General features: G+C 33.8%; 1 protein-coding gene across 5 annotated transcripts in view; it reads left to right on the top strand.

Moving 5' to 3' along the window:
- DMD (dystrophin) overlaps positions 1 to 10124 on the top strand; it is an 895878-nt gene extending 885754 nt beyond the window's left edge. For 2 of the 5 annotated variants that reach the window (XM_063305215.1, XM_063305214.1), the window contains 2 exons: positions 1729 to 1760; positions 7491 to 10124. In XM_063305215.1, the coding sequence (XP_063161285.1) occupies positions 1729 to 1760; positions 7491 to 7502 (44 nt within the window). In that variant the 3' untranslated portion in view covers positions 7503 to 10124. The remainder of the gene's footprint in view (positions 1 to 1728; positions 1761 to 7490) is intronic. The other 3 variants (XM_063305211.1, XM_063305213.1, XM_063305212.1) reach the window with 2 other exon arrangements.
- The last annotated feature ends 9827 nt before the right edge of the window (positions 10125 to 19951 follow it).

Below are 19951 nucleotides of genomic sequence, written 5' to 3'. Positions count from 1 at the left end.
AAGCAACTTTAAATATTGTAGATTATATCTAATTGGTATGCTTCTATTTGGAAAAAAGTTCTGCCATCTAAGCAAATGTAGTGTGCACATAAGCAAGCAGCTCTTTTGGAAGGAAAATAGCTGGTGTGCTTTTCTTTTTTTAAAACATTAAAATAGCTAAGAATAGCTAAAATATAAAACTTTATAGAAAGATATTTTCTCTTACCGTAAAATTAAAGGCCAATGCTAAAAATTTGCCTTTTGTCAGTGGGAATTTCTCACAAGTATTTTAACAGAGCCTTATTGCATATCCTTAGGTAGTTTGTGTGTATGTGTATACACACACATACATACTATACAATTTTTATCCACATATTCTTTATTGTATTGCTCAGAGCATATTCATAGCAGCTTCCATTGCTTTTCACAGCTTTATGTAAACTCAAACAATTATTAAAGCAAGAGGTCTGATACTTGATTAAATAAATATTAAATACCAGTGTAGTGGTTTATGAACATTTTTAAACCAACAGGTTACAGAGCAAATTCCTTTGTATTTTAAGACATCATATTTGCTTATGGAAGTTTGGTGCATATTCAATATGTATCTTACTCATTATGGCAAGGAAAATAATAAATATTAATTTTAAAAGCTTGTTTTTTATTGTTACAAATTATATGCAATATATTATGGTATGCTGGGACAAACTGGCCACATGTTGGCTCTAATTCAAAGTCATTATGAAATAAATGACATTATTTAACCAGGTATAATATTTCCCATTGGTTATAATAGACATCTTTACTTGAATTTACAGTTCAGTAGAAGCCGAATGGTGCCTTATGACTTTTTGATGAAACAGGAACTTGCATTCTCAGGAAAGAGTCCTTTAGATTAATTGAATATCTTTTGATTTTAATAAACATTTGCAATTTATACATTTACATTTTATATGTGATGCTTCCAAAAATGTTTGAAATAATATTTACTGTATATAGTTTTATTTCTACATATTTTCACTGTGTCTTTTTTAGTACAAGAAATAAAGCATAGTATTTATTTGTGGTTTAAAAAAAATACTTTGGGATAAAATTGATAGATGGCCAACATTTTGATCACAAAGTAGGCTACAACTTATGTACAAATGTTGAATCAAATGTTCATTTCCATCACCTGTATTTGTTGTTTTGTTGAGTAAAAGATTATAGATTTATCTATGAAACTCCATAGAATACTTTAGTGGAAATATATAGCAACAATTTTGTTCGCTCTTTGAATTGAATTTCTGTGATCTGTTACTCACTCTTCCCTTTCTTTAACGCAGTAAATTTAATGCCAGGTATAGCATGGATTAATACTTTTTAGTACTATAAGTAAATATTTTAGCATGAAGTTTGACTTTTAAACCTATTGAGCAAAATAGGTTTAGAAAGAATAGTCTGTTTTTCCAAGTTGTACAGGATCCATTGGTATTACTGGAATTACATTGTCCTTTCCCAAATTAATGTCCTTTTCCAAAACACTGATCTGAAAATGTGTTATCTGTCTCTTGTTCTTATGTCAAAGGATGACAATGAAGGAAATATGTTTTTTTTTTAACTTAAAAATATAATTGTGTGGATTTCAATACATTGTAGCCTTTCAGTTAATTTTAAAGACTGTTGTTTTCAATTTATGTTCATAATGATAATTGAAGTATTTTATGTATGTGTTTTTTTCATTTTCTTTCTGATACATCTAATATAAAGGAAGAAATGGCTCTGGAAAGCCAGTGAGAGAGGTTAGTGCATATAATGCCCACTGTAAGAGCTTCTCACTGCTTCATCCTCCTTTTTTTTTTTTGGTCTGGCACTTGTAGCACAGCATGTGTGTCGTCAGGTACCTGTAACAGGTATACTCTAATATGTAATACCTCTCAACTGTCAATGGATATCAAAATATTAGAATCAGAAGGAATGTATATTTTCCCATTAGGTTACCTCCCCAAAAATGATATCTGGGCAAGTGAATGTAAAATGAAAATGTTTCTATAAAATCTTTTTCATAAATCTTTGGTAGTTAATCATAACTTGGCTTGCATTTTGAGACTATGACAGGTTTATATCTACATATATATGTTCCAAATAGTTATATAAAATTATTTAGTTCTGTTCTTTTCAAAGCAAGAGTTGAGAGGTATAAACAGTAAAATCTTTCAGCTTGCAAGTTTAATGTTTGCACCAGCTAAATTGTCACTAACACCCAGAGGCTCAACTGTGTCATGTTGAAGTATGTGTGAAAACTCAGCTGATTTAGCTGTTACAGTACTGAATTTTAATCTAGAGAGAATGAATATTTATTATTACAGTCCAAGACCAGGTCATAAAGAAAAGGTTTAAATGGCATCAGGTTTTGCATTCTATTGAGTAGCCCTGGGCAAATCTTGCTTGTTTTCCTATCTAAATATTTTATAGTTATTGTATGGGAAATTACAGGAATACCAGAAAAAAACTTAGTTTGATGTAAGCTCATAGCTTTTGTGTTGTAGGAGTTGGCAGCAAAAATGTACATAAATTAATTGTCCTCTTCTAGAAATTACATGTCTTCTTGTTACCAAAATAGTCAAGAATTTACAGAAGTCATCTGAATGTTAACCTACACTTTTTTCCACCAAGTGTGATATTTAAAACATGTATGGTTTAATAAAGGGAAAGAAGTAAAACAGAAACTAAAAACCACGAACCGTCTCCATATAACATAACAGAGAACTGCAATAGCCTTGTATCTAAAGTCATTCAAGAAAAAGCCCAGTCATCTTATATAAGAATCTGTCCCCTACTTAGGAATAAATTGAGTTTTAGGCATAATTTATTCTGTTTCTGTGTAAAATGGGCTAAAATAAAATCAGGAAAGCAGCCTGCAATTAAAACATTTCAAGGAAAGGGGTTTTGCACATCATGATTTGAATTGTTCAGGTTTATAATGAACCTTGGCTTTCAGGCTGCTTAGTAAGACAGAGCATATTGAACTCCACCACACAATCCAATGAAATAGAAATGGAAAACACAGGAAAATATAAAATAGACCTCACAATCATTCTCTGTTTTATATTTAATAGTGGACTTTTGTTTTAAAACTTCTGTACCTTTTTTTTTTTCTAGAACACACAAAAAACTTCTTAGTGGATAAAGAAATTAAAACTGATATTCATTGTATTAAAATAAAAACATAAATTAAAAATGTTTATTTCTAAATAAAATATGTAATCTCATTTATTTATAAAAAATATTGGTTAGATTTATATTCATTCTCCCGCCATGTCCCACCCTCATTTTTTATATTTACAGTATATCCAAGAGCTCAAAATGGTACTTCATTTATTGTTGGCTTTCTGCTGCTTTTTTTTCTTTTAATTAGTCTTTTTTTAAAACTGAGGGAACAACAGTGAGTTTTGAAAAGTGATTAATATATATTAAGTATATATATTTATATTACATTTATGGAAGAATTCCAGGAAATAATAATATAAATATTATGTATCACTAAGTTAAAATATAATCAAATATAAATTAAAGAATATTTGAGTAAACTATAATTTGCTTACATTTATAAACATTTAGTAAACCTTTATAATAGAAAATATTGCAGTACTGTATATAATACATTGTTGCAATGAAAATGGAAAACTACCAAAGAACTACTTGAGTTTAAAAAAAGGAGGGATTGAAGAATATTTTTTGTAACATTTAAACCGCAGGTGCTTTAAAAGTCACATTAATATACATTCATTCAATTTATATCCCACATTTCATTCAGGAGATCATGGCAGCCTGAATAGTACTTCCTACTTCTATTTTAGATTAAATCCTGAAAAAAGGGAGCTTTTTTTAATGAACACTAAGGTGCTGCTAGGCTGAAGGACTTGTAATGTATTGTTGAATTATGTACAGCTGTATTGGTCATCCATCAGTGATGCAGTAATCCTATTATACTTCTATTCCAATTGATTTGCTTCTGAGTCTATGATTTTTTTCAGATTGCACAATTTATCTGTTAGTAAATTAAGGTTGGAAATTAAGCTTTTTTGTTCCCTTTTCAAAGCCTTTGGAGCCAGCTCTAATAAAAAATATGAAGTGCAGTTTCTTCTCATTTTGAAGGAAGAGACACATGAGAAATTTAATGCAAGTCTCCAAATCATGCATGCATAAATACATACAGTTAAGATACGTCTCCAAACATTTTAAAAACAACTTTCAATCATTTCTTCTTGTTTTTTACAACATAGTATTGTGAAAGGTGAAAATGTAATACTCTGAGGTGTTAACTCAAAAGTTTAAAAAGTTGTAAAGTCCTTGAATTGTGTGATTCTTCAACAAAAGAAAACCTGCAGATTGTAAATAAATGTCATCACTATTCTACTCATTTATTCCATAAACATCATTAGAATGACAAGACTTGTGTGTGGTTCAACCAAAATCCACATGGCTAAGGTACTGAATCTGAAAAGAGTTGCTCTTCCATAAGGAAGAATTGGGGCAAGGCTGATCCACTACAGCCTGCCACTTAACCGTGTTAAAAGATCAATGTTTTTGCACAGAAACTCTCTTGTAAGTCAAAGCAGCTGATAGATTCCAATGAATATTAGCAGGGTCATGCTTTGCTTTCAGGCAGTTCCTCATTCAAAATTCCCGTGAAGCAGAGCACCCTGACAAAGGTTCACACAGCCCTCTTACTTAAAGTGACATGATAAATTATCAGTTCAGTTCTGAATAGTATAAGGTACAACTGATTCAGATTGGTTTCCTGAAATATCTGAAGAAAGCAGCTTCTATGCCATACATCATGTGGACCAACATCAACTGACTGAATTTGAGGAAGTTTTCATAAAGGGAACATTTGGGTACACATCTAATCATTTGGCTTGTAAGAACTACACTTTCCATATGAATAATCCTAGATATCCCTCTTTAGATTAAACAGATAATGAACAGAGAAGGAGACATTTCAGTTGGGCCATCCTTATGAATGAATGAATGAATGAATGAATGAATATATATATATATATATATATATATATAAAGCTGTGTGAATATTTGTTTTATTAGTCCCAAATTTTTAATTTACATTATTGTTTGGTTATGTGTGTTTGTGGCTGCGCTGCATAATTGTTTTGTTTGTCATCTCTTTTAACTGTATTATTTCTAAACTTCATGAGAACCATGACAAATGAAAAATCGTATCAGTACAATTTCAGTACAATCTAAATCAATGCCCCAGGGCCATAAGCTTGATCAGTTTCCCCCACTGCAGTTTCCAGGATATAACATCCATAGAGACCATTTAAGCTCCCTGCCAGCTCTCCACAGTTGCAGTTTTTGATATCAGTGATTCCTAGTCCGATCATAAATTCAGTCCGATCATAAATTACCTGTTGTGCACTTAAAATTAGAGAAATATAACTGAGGTTTCCCATTGTAAACTTTTATAAATTGGAGATGATAATTTAAAATTGCACTTGTAGAAATCTCATTACAAGGTTTCCCTAGTAAAAAATATTAAGATATGGTGGAGAGCCACATCAGGCTGAACCTCTTGATACATGATACTTGATAGTCCATCGAGCCTGGGAGTTATTTCAGCCTAACCCAGAAAAAAATAGGAAAGGACACTGGATCTTCCTCCCCAAAGCCCACAATAACCTTGGGTTAGTCCTAATACATGAAGGGTAGCAGTGTAGTTATGCAGCCTTTCACATGGTTATGGTTTTAATGAGAAATCCCTTTGGTAGAACAATTAAGTCATATCTCTAGATGTAAAAAGAAATTCATCACTGGGAATGATGGATTTATAGGAATAAACAAGGAAACCCAACCACTACATACCAAAAATGCAAAACATAATTGGTACTAACTACACTAGTTGCTTTATTACTTCCTTGAAAAATGGTTAGCTTGCAACACATGTTTAGAGTTCACTGCAAAGAGGAATGCAGGAACTCCATGTGGCTTTGATACTGCTAGGCAAGCCTTCCTTGCTTTTCTCCCCCCTCCCCTCCCAAACACTATTCTTTTGTGGAACATGGAGAATACTTAAAAGCCAGCAGCTATAGAGAGATGGACTGTTGTTTTGCCCAGCCATATAGACTGCTTTATCTCATATGTGGATCCAGCCAAGAAATTAAAAATTACCAACAGTTAAACATATCTTCCTAACAGGCATTGGTGAAATAATGAATATGCAGTCTAGTTTTCACCAGTTGTGCCATTGTACAGGAGAACATTCAATTTATTCAGACCTCTCAATGTTGTATCAATTAATCAAATACTTTAGGAGACATGTTATGCCATTTTTTAAAAAATTGCAGTTTGTCACAAACATGAGTGGAAGACAGCATTATTAGCTTTTAAAATGTAGTATTCTGAGCAAATTTCAGTAATTTTCTCTATTTAACCAATAGAACATTAAGGAATATTAGGAATATACTAATGTGATACTGCTTTTTAAAAGGCTTAACACAGAAAATCACTGGAATCTGCTCAGAATACTACATTTTAAAAGCTAATAATGCTGTATCCCACCCGTGTTTGTGACAAACTTAGTGATTCTTGTGGACTCTGGATTAATTCCCATTCAGAGAACCAGAATGGTCTGAAGACCAGGAATGCAGGGGCTTCAGAAATGCATGTTGAATGTGCATCTGATTTGGTAAAATATATGTCCATACAAATTTTTTTGCTTGAAGTCCATGTGAGAGTTTGGCTGTTTTCTTGCAGGTGGTCAGTCATTGTATTCTGGAGTTTTTCCTAATTGCTTTATATCTACCATTTCTTGTACAAGCACTAATGTAATGATTTCTTGTATCATGGTCCAAAATTTTGTGATTCCAATACTTATGAAGAATTTTACTATTAGAAAACCAATACTGTGTAATTTGATTTGCCCAGTGAATAAAATTTTGCAATCGACTTCCTTTAATTAGCAATAATACCTTAAAAGATAATATATATATATACAGAGAGAGATAGAGATGTATAGATATAGATGAAGGTATATATTTGGTTTAAATATTCAGTTTGGTTCCAGTAGAGATCTTCTCTGTTTATGATCTTTCTCTTTTATTACCATTTTAGAAATTCTCCTAGTTAGGTTGTTAATTTCAGTTGATCCAGTTAGGTGCTATAAATTTTGATTAATCTACAAACACTTTTGTAATAAAGCCTGCACATTCTCATACACATTTAACTTTGGGATCTTCATGCATGTAGCTTTGAAATTGATTTGCTGGATTTATAATTTAGAAATGCAGTGTGGTGCCAGCTGAAAAGCACTTTTCAGATGTTACTCAACTATACTACTGATCGTGTTGTGTCAAATAATTCCAAATTATTTGATAAAGTCCATGTATTTAACCTCACTTTTCATAATTTATTCAGGATACCTCACTCATCCTTTTAGGTTAATACGAATAACAGTCTTTACAAATATTCACAAGACAGATCGATTTATGCTTCTCTTTTTATCTGTTTTACAGGCAACAATGTAGTTAGCCTTTTCCACATGGCAGATGACTTGGGACGAGCAATGGAAACCTTAGTGACAGTGATGACTGACAACAAGTTACTAGAATAACAAGATCTGTTTTACAACTTCAGGCATAACCTGCATGGTTTTTATAATATTCATATGACAAAGGATTAGACTGTAAGAGTTTACATGAAAACAAATCTATATTTTTGTGAAGGGTAGTGGTACTATACTGTAGATTTCAGTAGTTTCTTAAGTCTGTTATTGTTTTGTTAACAATGGCAGGTTTTACACATCTATGCAATTGTACAAAACATTATAAAGAAAACTACATGTAAAATCTTGATAGCTAATTAACTTGCCATTTCTTTATATGGAACGCATTTTGGGTTGTTTAAAAAAATTTATAGCCGTTATAAAGAAAGATTGTAAACAAAGTGTGCTTTATAAAAATGTTTATATAAATCCCTATCAAAAAACACAGAAAAAAATGAGGCAGTACATTTGTTAAGCATCACTTCAGCTCTGCAGTTATACCCAACAAATATTCATGTTCTGTGTTCTTTTCCTTCAAATCAAACAATTTCTGCAACACCAGTCAACATACATTTTTTGTTGCATCTGACTAGCTCTTGCTTTAAAATTATTATTTTCCAAAACTTCCAAATCTTATTGGAATTAATCCAGCTAGTTGGCAATAATGTGAAAGAGCACATTACATGACTAATATCAGAGCTTGCAAAAATAAGACAAATTGAACCCATAGTCAAAGTTCTTGTTATTTCCTCTACAACTTTGGATATGAATGTTAAGACTAAACACAAAATAGGAATTGCCTTATTGAATTCTACCAGGACTTAGTTGTCTTTATCCTGCCTCTGGCACTGGCCAGCACCTTAATCTTTCAAAGTAAAAATATGATTTGCTTTCATGCCCTGTGATGCCACTTTTATCAGATATTCTGCATCTTTGTGTGTGTATGTGTGTGTGTGTGTTGGGTTGGGTTGAAGACTTGACTACAGATACCATTCTGTGATCTGCTTTCATCCTGAGTTAGATTATTCATGCTATTATTTAATATTTAATTGTTATAGAAGCAGTATTGAAAATTGCCTGAATTCTTTAAAAGAAAAAACACACACACACACGCACGCACACAACACTACAGTTTTTGCCTTGTAGCAAATTCCAAGGAGCCACACCAGTTCCACACCAACAGTAACAAAACTATCAGTGTGGCACAATGATAAAAACGTCAATTCTGTCAACTGCTTAAAATAGCCACACTGCTTCATGAGAAGCTGGTTATCCAAGACAAAAGCCAGCAATCCTACTCTACAAATAATGCCGCACAATTAACAATGACTCAGGAGAGGGATGACAGAAAACAGATGTTAGAAAACAGTCCCTCAGGTTTACTACTATAAAATGTTGAGGTGCTGTTAACAAAAGCTTCACCATTTCATTTTTTCCACCAGCCTTTAATTCCATTATCTAGAGACAGATTTTCACCATCTAATAAATTTTAATACTTTGCAAAAGTTAAATCTGTTACCTCTTGTATGGTATAATTAAAACACAGGTGAAAAAAAGGTATTTTAGTTTTAATTCTAGTTAACATTCAACATGGGTAGTCATGTTATTTCTACCTCACTTTCGTTTTGTGGTGTTCCTGACAATTATGTAGAGAAGGTATGCGTCATCAACCACTTATCCATTATGTAAACTGGTGTTCTTTTAATGCCAATACATTACAAAACAATTAAAATTTAGTAACTCACGAAGGAAGTCCATACATTTTTATAATTTTTTAAAGACTTTGGGCACAATTCAGTCTAGTATGAGCACAGTGCCTACCCACAGAAGAACTGATCTGGAGTTTTGTTTTGTTTGTTTTTTTAAAAGCCCTATTTACCTGCCCTTTCTTCAGCCAGTCTCATGTGCATCTCCCTGAGACAACAAGCTTCCTATTTCACCCTGAAGAATTTTCTTCACCTCCAAGGGGATGCACACTAAGATGAGCAATGATAGGGCTCTGTTATGTCCTATATGAATTCTACCACATGCAAGGACTCCACTGATGCAATGCTAGGCTGGATCATGTGCTTCATTTATGAATGGGTATCCTATATATCTCATAGCCCTTGTGTAAGACAGTGCAGATTCAATTATAGGATGGGATTCTTTCTTTTATGCCTTTATATTTAAAGTTCTCATTAAAAGATTTGAGACTAATAGAGTGCACAACTATTTTCATCAGGGTTATTTCTTTTTAGTTTTGAAGTGAGTCTGTCAAAAATATTTAAAAGAGTTAAGAGCTTTATTGCTGCTTTTAAAGAGTTTCTTTGGAACTATTTCATGTTCCTTATATCCATACAATACTAAACTGTACAACATCAGCGTAACTGAATAACTGTTGTCTGGCATGTTATACCATTTTCATGCAGTACTGATTTATTACTTGGGTATCATCTATTGTGTTCTAACATCAACACTGTAACATTTACTAATTATTTTTATAAACTTCAGCTTTACTGCATTTTTCACAACATATTGAATTTCACCAAATATATGCCTTACTTATTGTATTATATACTGCTTTACTGTGTATATCAATAAAGCACGCAATTATGTTATAAAATTATAAGTGTGGCATTTTTACTGGTAGAGCAGCATTATTGTGTGAATCTTTCCCAGCTTATCTGTCTTTATGGATTTTAACTAGGCAAAATGCTTGATTTTCCATCCTAGAATTCTTTTCTTTCTCCATTGTTGCTAACACCCAGAAACCAAAGATTGCAGTGTTAGTTACAATGTTATTTTTCCATGTTAATTACAAAATTGTTATTCCTTGTTTTTTTAGAAGGAAAATCTGAAATTTTGAGGGAGGATTAAGGGTGCTTGGATGTTTTATTCTCTTACAGTCTCATAATAGATCATTTCCAAGCTAAGCCATCAACTTTCTGTCAGGACCCCTGTGCAGGCCTACAAGGGCTACAGAACTATTTTACAAAATTACCTGGATGTAGACAAAATTTCACAATCCACAAATTATTTTGCACTGTGAAAATTCTTAAAAGTTTTTTCATGAGAATTACTTTGGTATGCATTCATCTCTGTAATTTCTATGAAGCAAACATTGTCCAGGTGCTATATACAGTATTCTCAGACACTTATGATCCATACTGATAGCTCTGTTTAAATTTTTACCGAAAACAGCAAAACAGCATAAACAGCCCTAATATTATCAAACAGTAAGCAAACTGTTAATTAATAGGATGGATGTTAATTTTCAATCTAATTATCAAAAATAACCAGTAAATTATACTGCAGTAAATTATCTTCTAATAGGACTACCATTCTGCTAGCATTTGGTCAAGATGTTTAGAATCCAGTGCTTTGATTTAAAGTAATTGCACTTAATTACAAAAATAGGCAAGAAACATTTCAACATAAGGCTTATAGAAAACAGAAGAAATGTCAGAATTATCAATATTGAACGTGTTATTCTTTGCAATGCCCTAATCTGCAAAATTGATTATCTACAGCTTTGGGTCCATGTGAGGAAAAGTACACATAGGAAAGTGCAATAATCAACTAACATTGGCTTTATTGTTCTTTTCTGCCACTCTCACATTTCTAAAAGTATTCAGATACACACATTTCCTAGGTGAAGCTTTCTAGTCAAGCTTTCTCAATACAAACATTTTTATTCAGCCATGTTGTATGAGGTTGCAATTCCCTAATTCTAGCATTATTCTCAGGATAATGTGTTATTCAGATCCTCTGAGATCTGCTTTGAACTAGCTTCATACATTGCTTCTTTCATCAATAGATCACTTTACAGAGCACTGTGATGTTTTGAGGGACCAGATTTTCTTTTAAGCACAATGTCACAAGATCCTGCATATGTAAAAAAATACATTTTTCTTAGTTATATTTTGCAATATTTGTCCCAGCCTTGTTTACTCTGATTAGCAACGACTCCAGAATCTTAAGGATATGTGGTCTCTTGTAGGGGGTGGAGGTACTAGGGATAGAACTTTGCACTTTACTATTGTGCTTCTTCCTATTTTTAAAAAAAGATGTAAGACTTTTTTTTACTATTTACATGAGTTGTCTCCAACATGAACCTTCTCAAACTTATATCAAGAGTCACATCTCTCTAGAATGGAGTTGAGAGATTTGGGGCATTAGATTTTTTTGCTAGAAATAGTTCAGTAGCATGTGGAGGCCACAGGGTCCCTATCCATAACCTACACTGTAAATATCAGTGAAGTAAATAAATAGCATTTTTGCAAAGTACTAGTTTTCATCCAGGTATGAATTCCAGCCAGCCATCTAATTCAGTTAAGAAGTTTATGGTCTTCCATAACCACAATCACAGCAGTAAATGCTTAAAGGAGAATGGAATGGCAATCAGTGCACTTTGAAATAATCAAGATTCTATACAGAAATGTATACAGTTTTAGAATGTACTTCAAGTAATTTCAACTGTGTTGGAAGTGAAATGCTTTTCCATGGTAGGAAACTATTCTGTATCCTTTTATAAAAGTAGATGCAATCTAGATTCTGAGCTAATGGTAGGCATAAAATGGATAAGCCCCAGTGAACATCATCCACCTACACTGCATTCTTTTCAGTTGGAGGTATACACTTTGGTGCAATTTTGGTAGCTACAAGCTAAAACTAAATCAAAAGTGCCACAGAGCAGGACATTGGAAACCAAGATACTAGTACTGAATTGTCCTCCAGAAGTTGTACCTGAAATCAGTGTTTCTCAACCTTGGCAACTTTAAAGATATGTGGACTTCAACTCCCAGAATTCCTCTGCCAGCATAGTTGAGCCAGACTGCCTTAAATCACTGAGCAAGACAGTTTAACAAAATATGACTACCTGTGTATTTCATTATCTAAGCCAGTCAAGGGAAATGCATATTCACAGATGGTTTACTAAAGGTATACTGAAAGGTTAAAATAAGTGGAGAGTTTAAATAGACAAAAATAAACACAGATTATGCATTATTATTAGTGGTGGTATTAGTAGTAAAGATAGCAATCCTTTTTGTTTTTTTAAAGATTATTATGAATCAAAAATATTTTATAAAATAATATATAATGTTTTTAATACACCTTTCTGATTTCTGGGCATAAAAGAATAGAGGTAATAATACATATTAATAGCCAAAATTTTATCCTGATAATGAATTGTAGCACAGTATAAAGTTTGCTGTTAAAAATATATATATTGTTATATGATAAAATAGGATCAACATATGCAACTTTTTTCCTTATCCATGCTAGACAATGTATAATAAATAATTAAAAGCTCATTCTAAGACTTCAGTCTTAATATATCGTAACTGTGTTTCATTCTGTTTATTATTATAGTTTCATGTATTGCCCATATCCTTGGGACTCAAGGTGGTTTACAAAAGAGAAAAGGTACAAAGACAACAAAGCAGCAACTATCTAATATATAGGTTGTATACCATCAGGAGCCAAAAATTCAACAGAACAGGCAGGACATAAGAACAAGAAATTTCAGGACATTTCAGATCTTAGGCGTCACAGTATGGGGACAGTCAAACAAAAAACCCTCAGTTCCTTGATTTCACACAAGGAAGGGTGCCTCAGTAATCCACTAAGGGATGCATGGGTTGGATCAGATCTTAACAGGAATCCAGGAACCAAAGCATGTACAAATCTAAAGGTGTCCACCAACACTTTAAACAACCCAGAAGCAAAGACAGGCAGTGAACCAACTATAGTGTAAGTATAACATGACTAAATATGCTACCTCCAGTTAGAGAGGCCATTGCACTTTGGATCAGTTGAAGCTTCCAAGTCATCTTCAAAGGCAGCCAAGTACAACACATTGCAGTAGTCTAGCAATGACAAGCATGTGAGTCATTGTAGTCAGGAGTCCCCAATCTCATAGTTGGTGCACTAACCAGTGCTGCAACCCAATGAAGACCAAAAGCCAGATCTGTCACCAACAAACAGCAGTTTGTATGATGCAGGGATTTAATCTGAGCTTGTTTTGACTCATTCAAGCCTGTACAGTCTCCAGGTAATGGGTCATGGCTTCCACAGCATCCTCATAGCGGTTTGGGAAATGTATAGTATAGTTGAATAGCATACTGACTACGCTTCATCCTAAACTGATGGATTACCTCTCCCAGCAACTTTATTATTTATTTGTTTGTTTGTTTGTTTATTTGTTTGTTTGTCACCGCCCATCTCTTCCGACCGGAGGGACTCTGGGTGGTTTACAACAACATATAGATATTTAATAGCATAGAAGAGCAGACTGTGGCCTGCAGTATCCAATACTGGCTTGACTGTTCTTTTCCCATACAAACTGACCACAACTGCAGTCACTCCATTAAACAATGGTTATTCTGAAGGTAATGGTCAGTTCTCCAAGCGTCCAAGCTTTCAGCAACTCTTGGAGTCAGGAAGCCAAGCATCAAGTGCCTCACCAACAGATAAAAATAGTGAACACTGGATTCTTTTTCTACAGGAGCATGAGTAGGAACAGAACAGGAGGGGGGTAAAGAGGATTGGATCATCTGCGATGCATACTTGCACATTTAATTCTTTTAACTTGCACTTCAGGGTTCCCCAATCAACACTGTTATTAAGTTGCATTTGAAAGGGAGATTATTACAAAGTAATAGAATGGGAAACAAAACTCTCAGAGAAAATTGTCATTTAGTGTACCCCCAATGCATACAACTACAACTGCAGAGAGCAGTTGTACATGTGAGCATGCATGTAATACCTGTCAGCAACTTCTAAACCAAACAGATATTTTCCAGGGAATATATTATTTTTTTTAATCCTGGCTTCATTATTATTATTTTTTTTTATAAATAACTCAAGGCAGCAAACATAACTAACACTCCTTCCTCCTCTTTTCCCCACAACAACAACCCTGTGAGGTGAGTTAGGCTGAGAGAATGACTGGCCCAAGGTCATCCAGCCAGCTTTCATGGCTAAGACAGGACTAGAACTCTCAGTCTCCTGGTTTCTAGCCTGTTGCCTTCACTGCTAGACCAAAGGATACCACATAAACTCAGGAAAAAATGAAACTGCTTTATGGAGTTGCTAATAGATTGTCTTTTTCCCTAAATGGTGTACAGCCCTAGTATATAACAGATTACGTATGGGACCAATAATGAATTACAGGTAGTCCTTGTTTAGTGACTGCCTCATTTAGGGACCTTTCACAGTTACAATGGTGATGAAAAAGTAACTTTGCGACCAGTCCTCTCATACACAACTTTTGCAGTTCTGTAAAGCAATGGAAAGCTTAAATAAGATCATAAGCACAGTTGCAGTTTCACTTAGCAACCACTTCATTTAACAACCAAGTTGCCAGTCCCAACTGTGGTTGCTAAACGAAGACTACCTGTACATGGCAAGTTACAATAAATAAAACATACCTCAATAGACTTCATATGTAAGGTATTAAAAGAAGTATTAAACTTTCTGGAATATATTACCAATTCTACAAAAGGCAAAGAGCAGTCAATAAATCCATACAGTGTAGAAAACCTAAGAAAGTAACTGAGACTACACAACAAGTGAAGTCCTAAGTGTCATACTACATTTACCTAGTTACAGCCAATTGTTACAAACTGAGTTAGTGCATATCGTGCCAAAAAAGCATGAGAGCCATACTGAAGCCCTACAGAGCTACACAAAAATTGGCCAAAATGATTCCCTTCTTTTCTCCAGTTTTCATCCCTCCACACTTAGAATCAAGTTCAGCAAGCAAGAAAAAATATTCAACACTTGAACAGATACAGCTAAATATATTTCTTCAGAATAGATTTATATTTAAGTTAAAAGTGTGCAGTAAGGTGAATGATCTTCCAACTGACAAGTCAGCATACGTGCTTGATGGATCTTTATGTATGTATGAAAAGTCAGAAAGAGTGTAAAAGATGGCAAGAGGAAGGGAAAGTGGACAGGGCATATAGCTATACATGTCTTCATCCTTGTTTTCAAAAATGTAACAGCACATTGAAAGGATTATTACATAGTGTTCTCACATGATGTTCTCATGGGAATAGGTGACCTGGTCCCCTGAAAAAGATGGGATTAAATCCAATCTGCCTGAGTTAAACAGGCCTTCAGAATGACCTAACCTGGGCTAGCTATCATCAACATTTCTGGCAGAAATTATAAGAAATAAGGTGTTGATTATTTTTGAATTATTTTATTTTTGCATTTATTTAATTGTATAAAAATAGCAGGTTTAAAAAGAATAGCATTTATCTTAGCCTTAAATTTGTTCCATAGGAGCATGAAAATTAGAATCTATTTTGCTTCATCTCATGTATGGATAGCAGTTTCAAATCATACTTCAAAGCAGAATTAAAGACCAAACTTTAAACTATACTCTATAAAAGAGTATCCTATATTACCCAGCCAGGCATTAACCACACTCCTTTCCTCTGAGAAACTGGTTGTCTTAAAGGCTGTTGCCATGGGTACCAAAGCAGCAAATGACAGTAAGATCAAGACAGATAAAGGATAACCTATGATAATTTATATTGGAATCTCAAAAAGAATTAATTCAAGAAAGATATTATGTGGCATGCTTCCTAAATATATCACAAAAGGAAATGCCATCAACACATAACTATCATGAACTTTTTTTTTTGCACATACTATATATTTCTTTAAAGTTATTTAACAGTAAAAACAGGCTGGGTATGTTGTTTCTAAATGTGCTGTGTGCCTGCATTGCATATTTTTTCCTCAGAATATTTGTTGGCTTTATTGTGTTTTTAGCCTCTTGGCAAAATTGGTTTCCCTGGGTAACAGATTGGTTTCTCAGATTTGGCATAGAGATACTGTATAAAGAAAAAAAAAATCTTCTTGATTAGATTTACTATATGATGTCAAAATATCCACTAAGGCAATAAGAATTGGTGAAATTTCATGAATCAAATCAATAAATACTAACTTCGACTTTAGTTCCAAAGGCATGACTGTAAGGAGATGGGAATTAATGAAAATGTGACGTCATTTCAATGTACAATGTTAACAGTTGACAGATTGAAGAGTGTACTTTGGAGAAAAAATAATAATGTAACACATCTCCATAATATATAGCTGGCTGTTCTGAAAAACCTGTAATTTGCACAATTTCATAACTGTAGAAAACATCAGAAAATACTGTAATCACCACAATAAATATGTAGGGCAGAGTTTGGAATAGCCAGAAAATATAGAAGTAATCTGAATGAAGTTGTGTAATTGGAGACCTAGCTATTTTATTACTAATTTTATAAGTGGAAAAATTAGAAGTAACCATAACATACCTCTGAAATTGACAAAGTTGTTCAACACACACATCAATTTCAATACATTAAATACTATGAGAGAGAGGGAGAGGGAGAGAGAGAAGACATACAGACATATACATATACATGCATTCAGAATTCAGGGTCATAATGAGCATTTACTGCAATTGGAAATGTTTGGTAAGAATAATTAAAGTTCATTAGAATATAAAAGTACATTTACCTGTAAAAGATCAGACCAATCCCCCTTGAACAATTACATGTCCTTTCATATCTGACATGCTTATGACTATCAAATTTCAATAAAATGGTGATGGGTATAATTGGGTATGGATATAGTTGATTGATTTATTATGTGTCTCAATGTGGTGTCTACTCTTAGTTCCAAATAGATAGATTTTCATCAGGACGGGATATATTTAGGATACCCCAATTATTACTTCATAATACATTTGGAGATAAGATACTGTAGTGGAGAAAATAAATCTAATGAACAAAATGGAGATTGCACCCTTCCCCACCCCCATCCCATCTAAACCAAAGAATAGAAGCCTCCCCACCAGCTCACCACACAACCCAAGGGCAGCCCTAGTAAGGGAATTGCAACATAGAGAAACCCCAAAGTGCCACCCTCCGTCAGCTGATGACCCCAACATTCCCTCTCCTTTTAACAGTGGACTTCCCCAGCTCTGCCGCCCTCCTGAAAGGCCCATTTTGCCTAACAACAGAGCTCACCCCAGGCACACCAACAGGGACCTGCCTAGGTTCCCCAAACTGGCCAGCCAATCAGATCTTTAGGATTTCCTGCCTTGTAACCCTCAACTTCTATAAAAATCTTTGCTTTTCCATTGTTTGGGGTCCCTTTTTCTTGTAAAACAGGCAGCCAACAATCATTGCAATAAACATGGCTATTCTCTTCAGTGTTCTTTCTTCAGACTGAATCCACGGCAATATCTATGCTATATGCATATTAGATAGAGAAGGAAATAAACATCCCAGAAAGGTTACAGATTACACAGCCTCTAACAAGACCATTTTTCTTTGCTTTTCAGAAAAGGTGCATGCCAACTTGTAATTAACAATAATTTTGTTAATTGGCATCTCTTAGCAGACCTTGACTGATTCCAAAAAGCTAATAAGGTGAATAAATATATTGTTACTAAGAAAATTACATGAAACATCCATGTGGTCACTAGCAGTAAGGCTCTGTTCCAAAGGGATTTTACTTTTATATCATTCTGTAATAGATAAGCCATATTACAATTAAGCTAAAAGAAATAAGGTAAGATTTGTGTGGCTATGTGTGTGCGTTTAAATCCTGCTACAAAATCAGTGTTGCTCCATAAGGATAGATTAAAATAGTACAGGATGCTTTTAGATATTTTGAATGGGATAAATATGTTAAAAGAAAAACAGAAAGAATAAATATAAGCAACTTTTTTTGTGTGTGAGTGCCTTTGGGTCAGCCTTGACTCCTGGCAACTGCCTAGACTACTCCCTGCAGTTTTCTTGGCAAGGTTTTTCAGCAGTAGCTTGCCCTTGCTTCCTTCCTAAGGCTGAAAGAGAGTGACTGGCCCCAAATCACCCAGCTGGCTTTGTGCCTAAGGTGGGACTAGAACTCACATCTCCCAGTTTCTAGCCTGTTTACCTTAACCACTACACCAAACTGGCTCTCAGGCAACTATTTACCGTGTTATAATTAGGTATTCACTGAAATTCACTGAAATATACCATTTAACCAGGGCTGTCTAAACTTTAGCATAGGTAACAGTTTAATCAAAACCATTCATAGTAATATGCTTTCCAGCTGATCTGCTACAAAATTTATGTCTAGAGGCATATACAAAGGGCAATACAAAATAGAAAGCCTATACTTTCCTGTGTCCTGATAGAGTACTGGACATTTTCTCTAAAAAGGTTATCTTTTGCAGCCTTCCATGTAGTTAGAAAACAAAGAAGTATAAAGGCGATCAATGTAAATAAAATGCTAAAGTTTCTTGGATACAGTAATCTTTTAAGAAATTATATCATTCCGCTAATGGAGTGCTTTCAAAACACTTCACACCTAACTGAATATATATTTCACATCATCATCTGCTTTCAGCAGTTTCTGTAATTTTTAGCAACTCTAAAATAAATTCATGACACATTGTAATCAATATTATTGCTGTTTGTTCTGCCAAATTGGGGTTCTGAATAGCCATTCCTTTTTGGTGCATTAGGCTGGCTTTTCTTTCTTTTTCAAAACTTATACAAGGACTCTTTTATACAGCAACATCTGTTTATCTCTCTGGTTTCTTCTGCTACGCCTGAACATTTCTACTTGATTTACTATTCTCATTTCCAGTATTAATTCATGAGTTAGAGTAGCTTTCTTCTTCCCAATTTAATTTCCCTGTGGATTATAGATAGAGTCCACATCATGTAAAAGCACAGTATTTTTCTGATTGACATAAAAAAATTAAGTCATCATTTTTCATTTCTCTTGTTAAAACCTTACATAAGGATATACTTAGACAGTAATAGTAATAAAATGTGAATATGATGTAATAAGAATCTTCAAGCAATAATAATTTGAATTATTAGTGCCACATTGTTAATTAAGCTTTTGGTTTTGCAAGATGACCAAGGCTTCTAACGCACACACACACATCAGTATAATGAGGTACACAGTTTTATAAACAATGCCATATAGAAAGAAAGGAGCTGCAATCCAGTTTTTCAGGAAATATCATCTGTATGATTTAATAATTTACTGATAGAATAACCTATGCAGATGTCACCAAAACAGAAGTCCATCCTAAATAATTGGTTTAACAAATATAACATCTGCAGGGTTTTTTTCTTATTTTGGCTAGGATACAGTATGCCCCCAGTCTCTGCAAATATGAAATGACTCATCCATCAACTATAGAATTTTAAACAAATAGATCATAAAATACAAAGGTAGGAACACTTGTGCAGTCAAGGATTGCAGTTAGCATTTGACAGGGGGTTGAGCACCACAAAGGTGGTGGGAAAACATTACACCTATGGACAGGACTGTGTTTTAGCAAGAAATGTTTACAATGGTTGTTTTGTTAATTATTGTATGGGTATTTTTAGGTTTATGTCACTGTTTTCATGTATTTCTGCCTCAGAATAG

This window comes from Candoia aspera, chromosome 5 (assembly GCF_035149785.1).
Source record: "Candoia aspera isolate rCanAsp1 chromosome 5, rCanAsp1.hap2, whole genome shotgun sequence".
Classification (NCBI taxonomy): domain Eukaryota; kingdom Metazoa; phylum Chordata; class Lepidosauria; order Squamata; family Boidae; genus Candoia; species Candoia aspera.
This window is presented reverse-complemented; position numbering and strand designations above follow the sequence as displayed.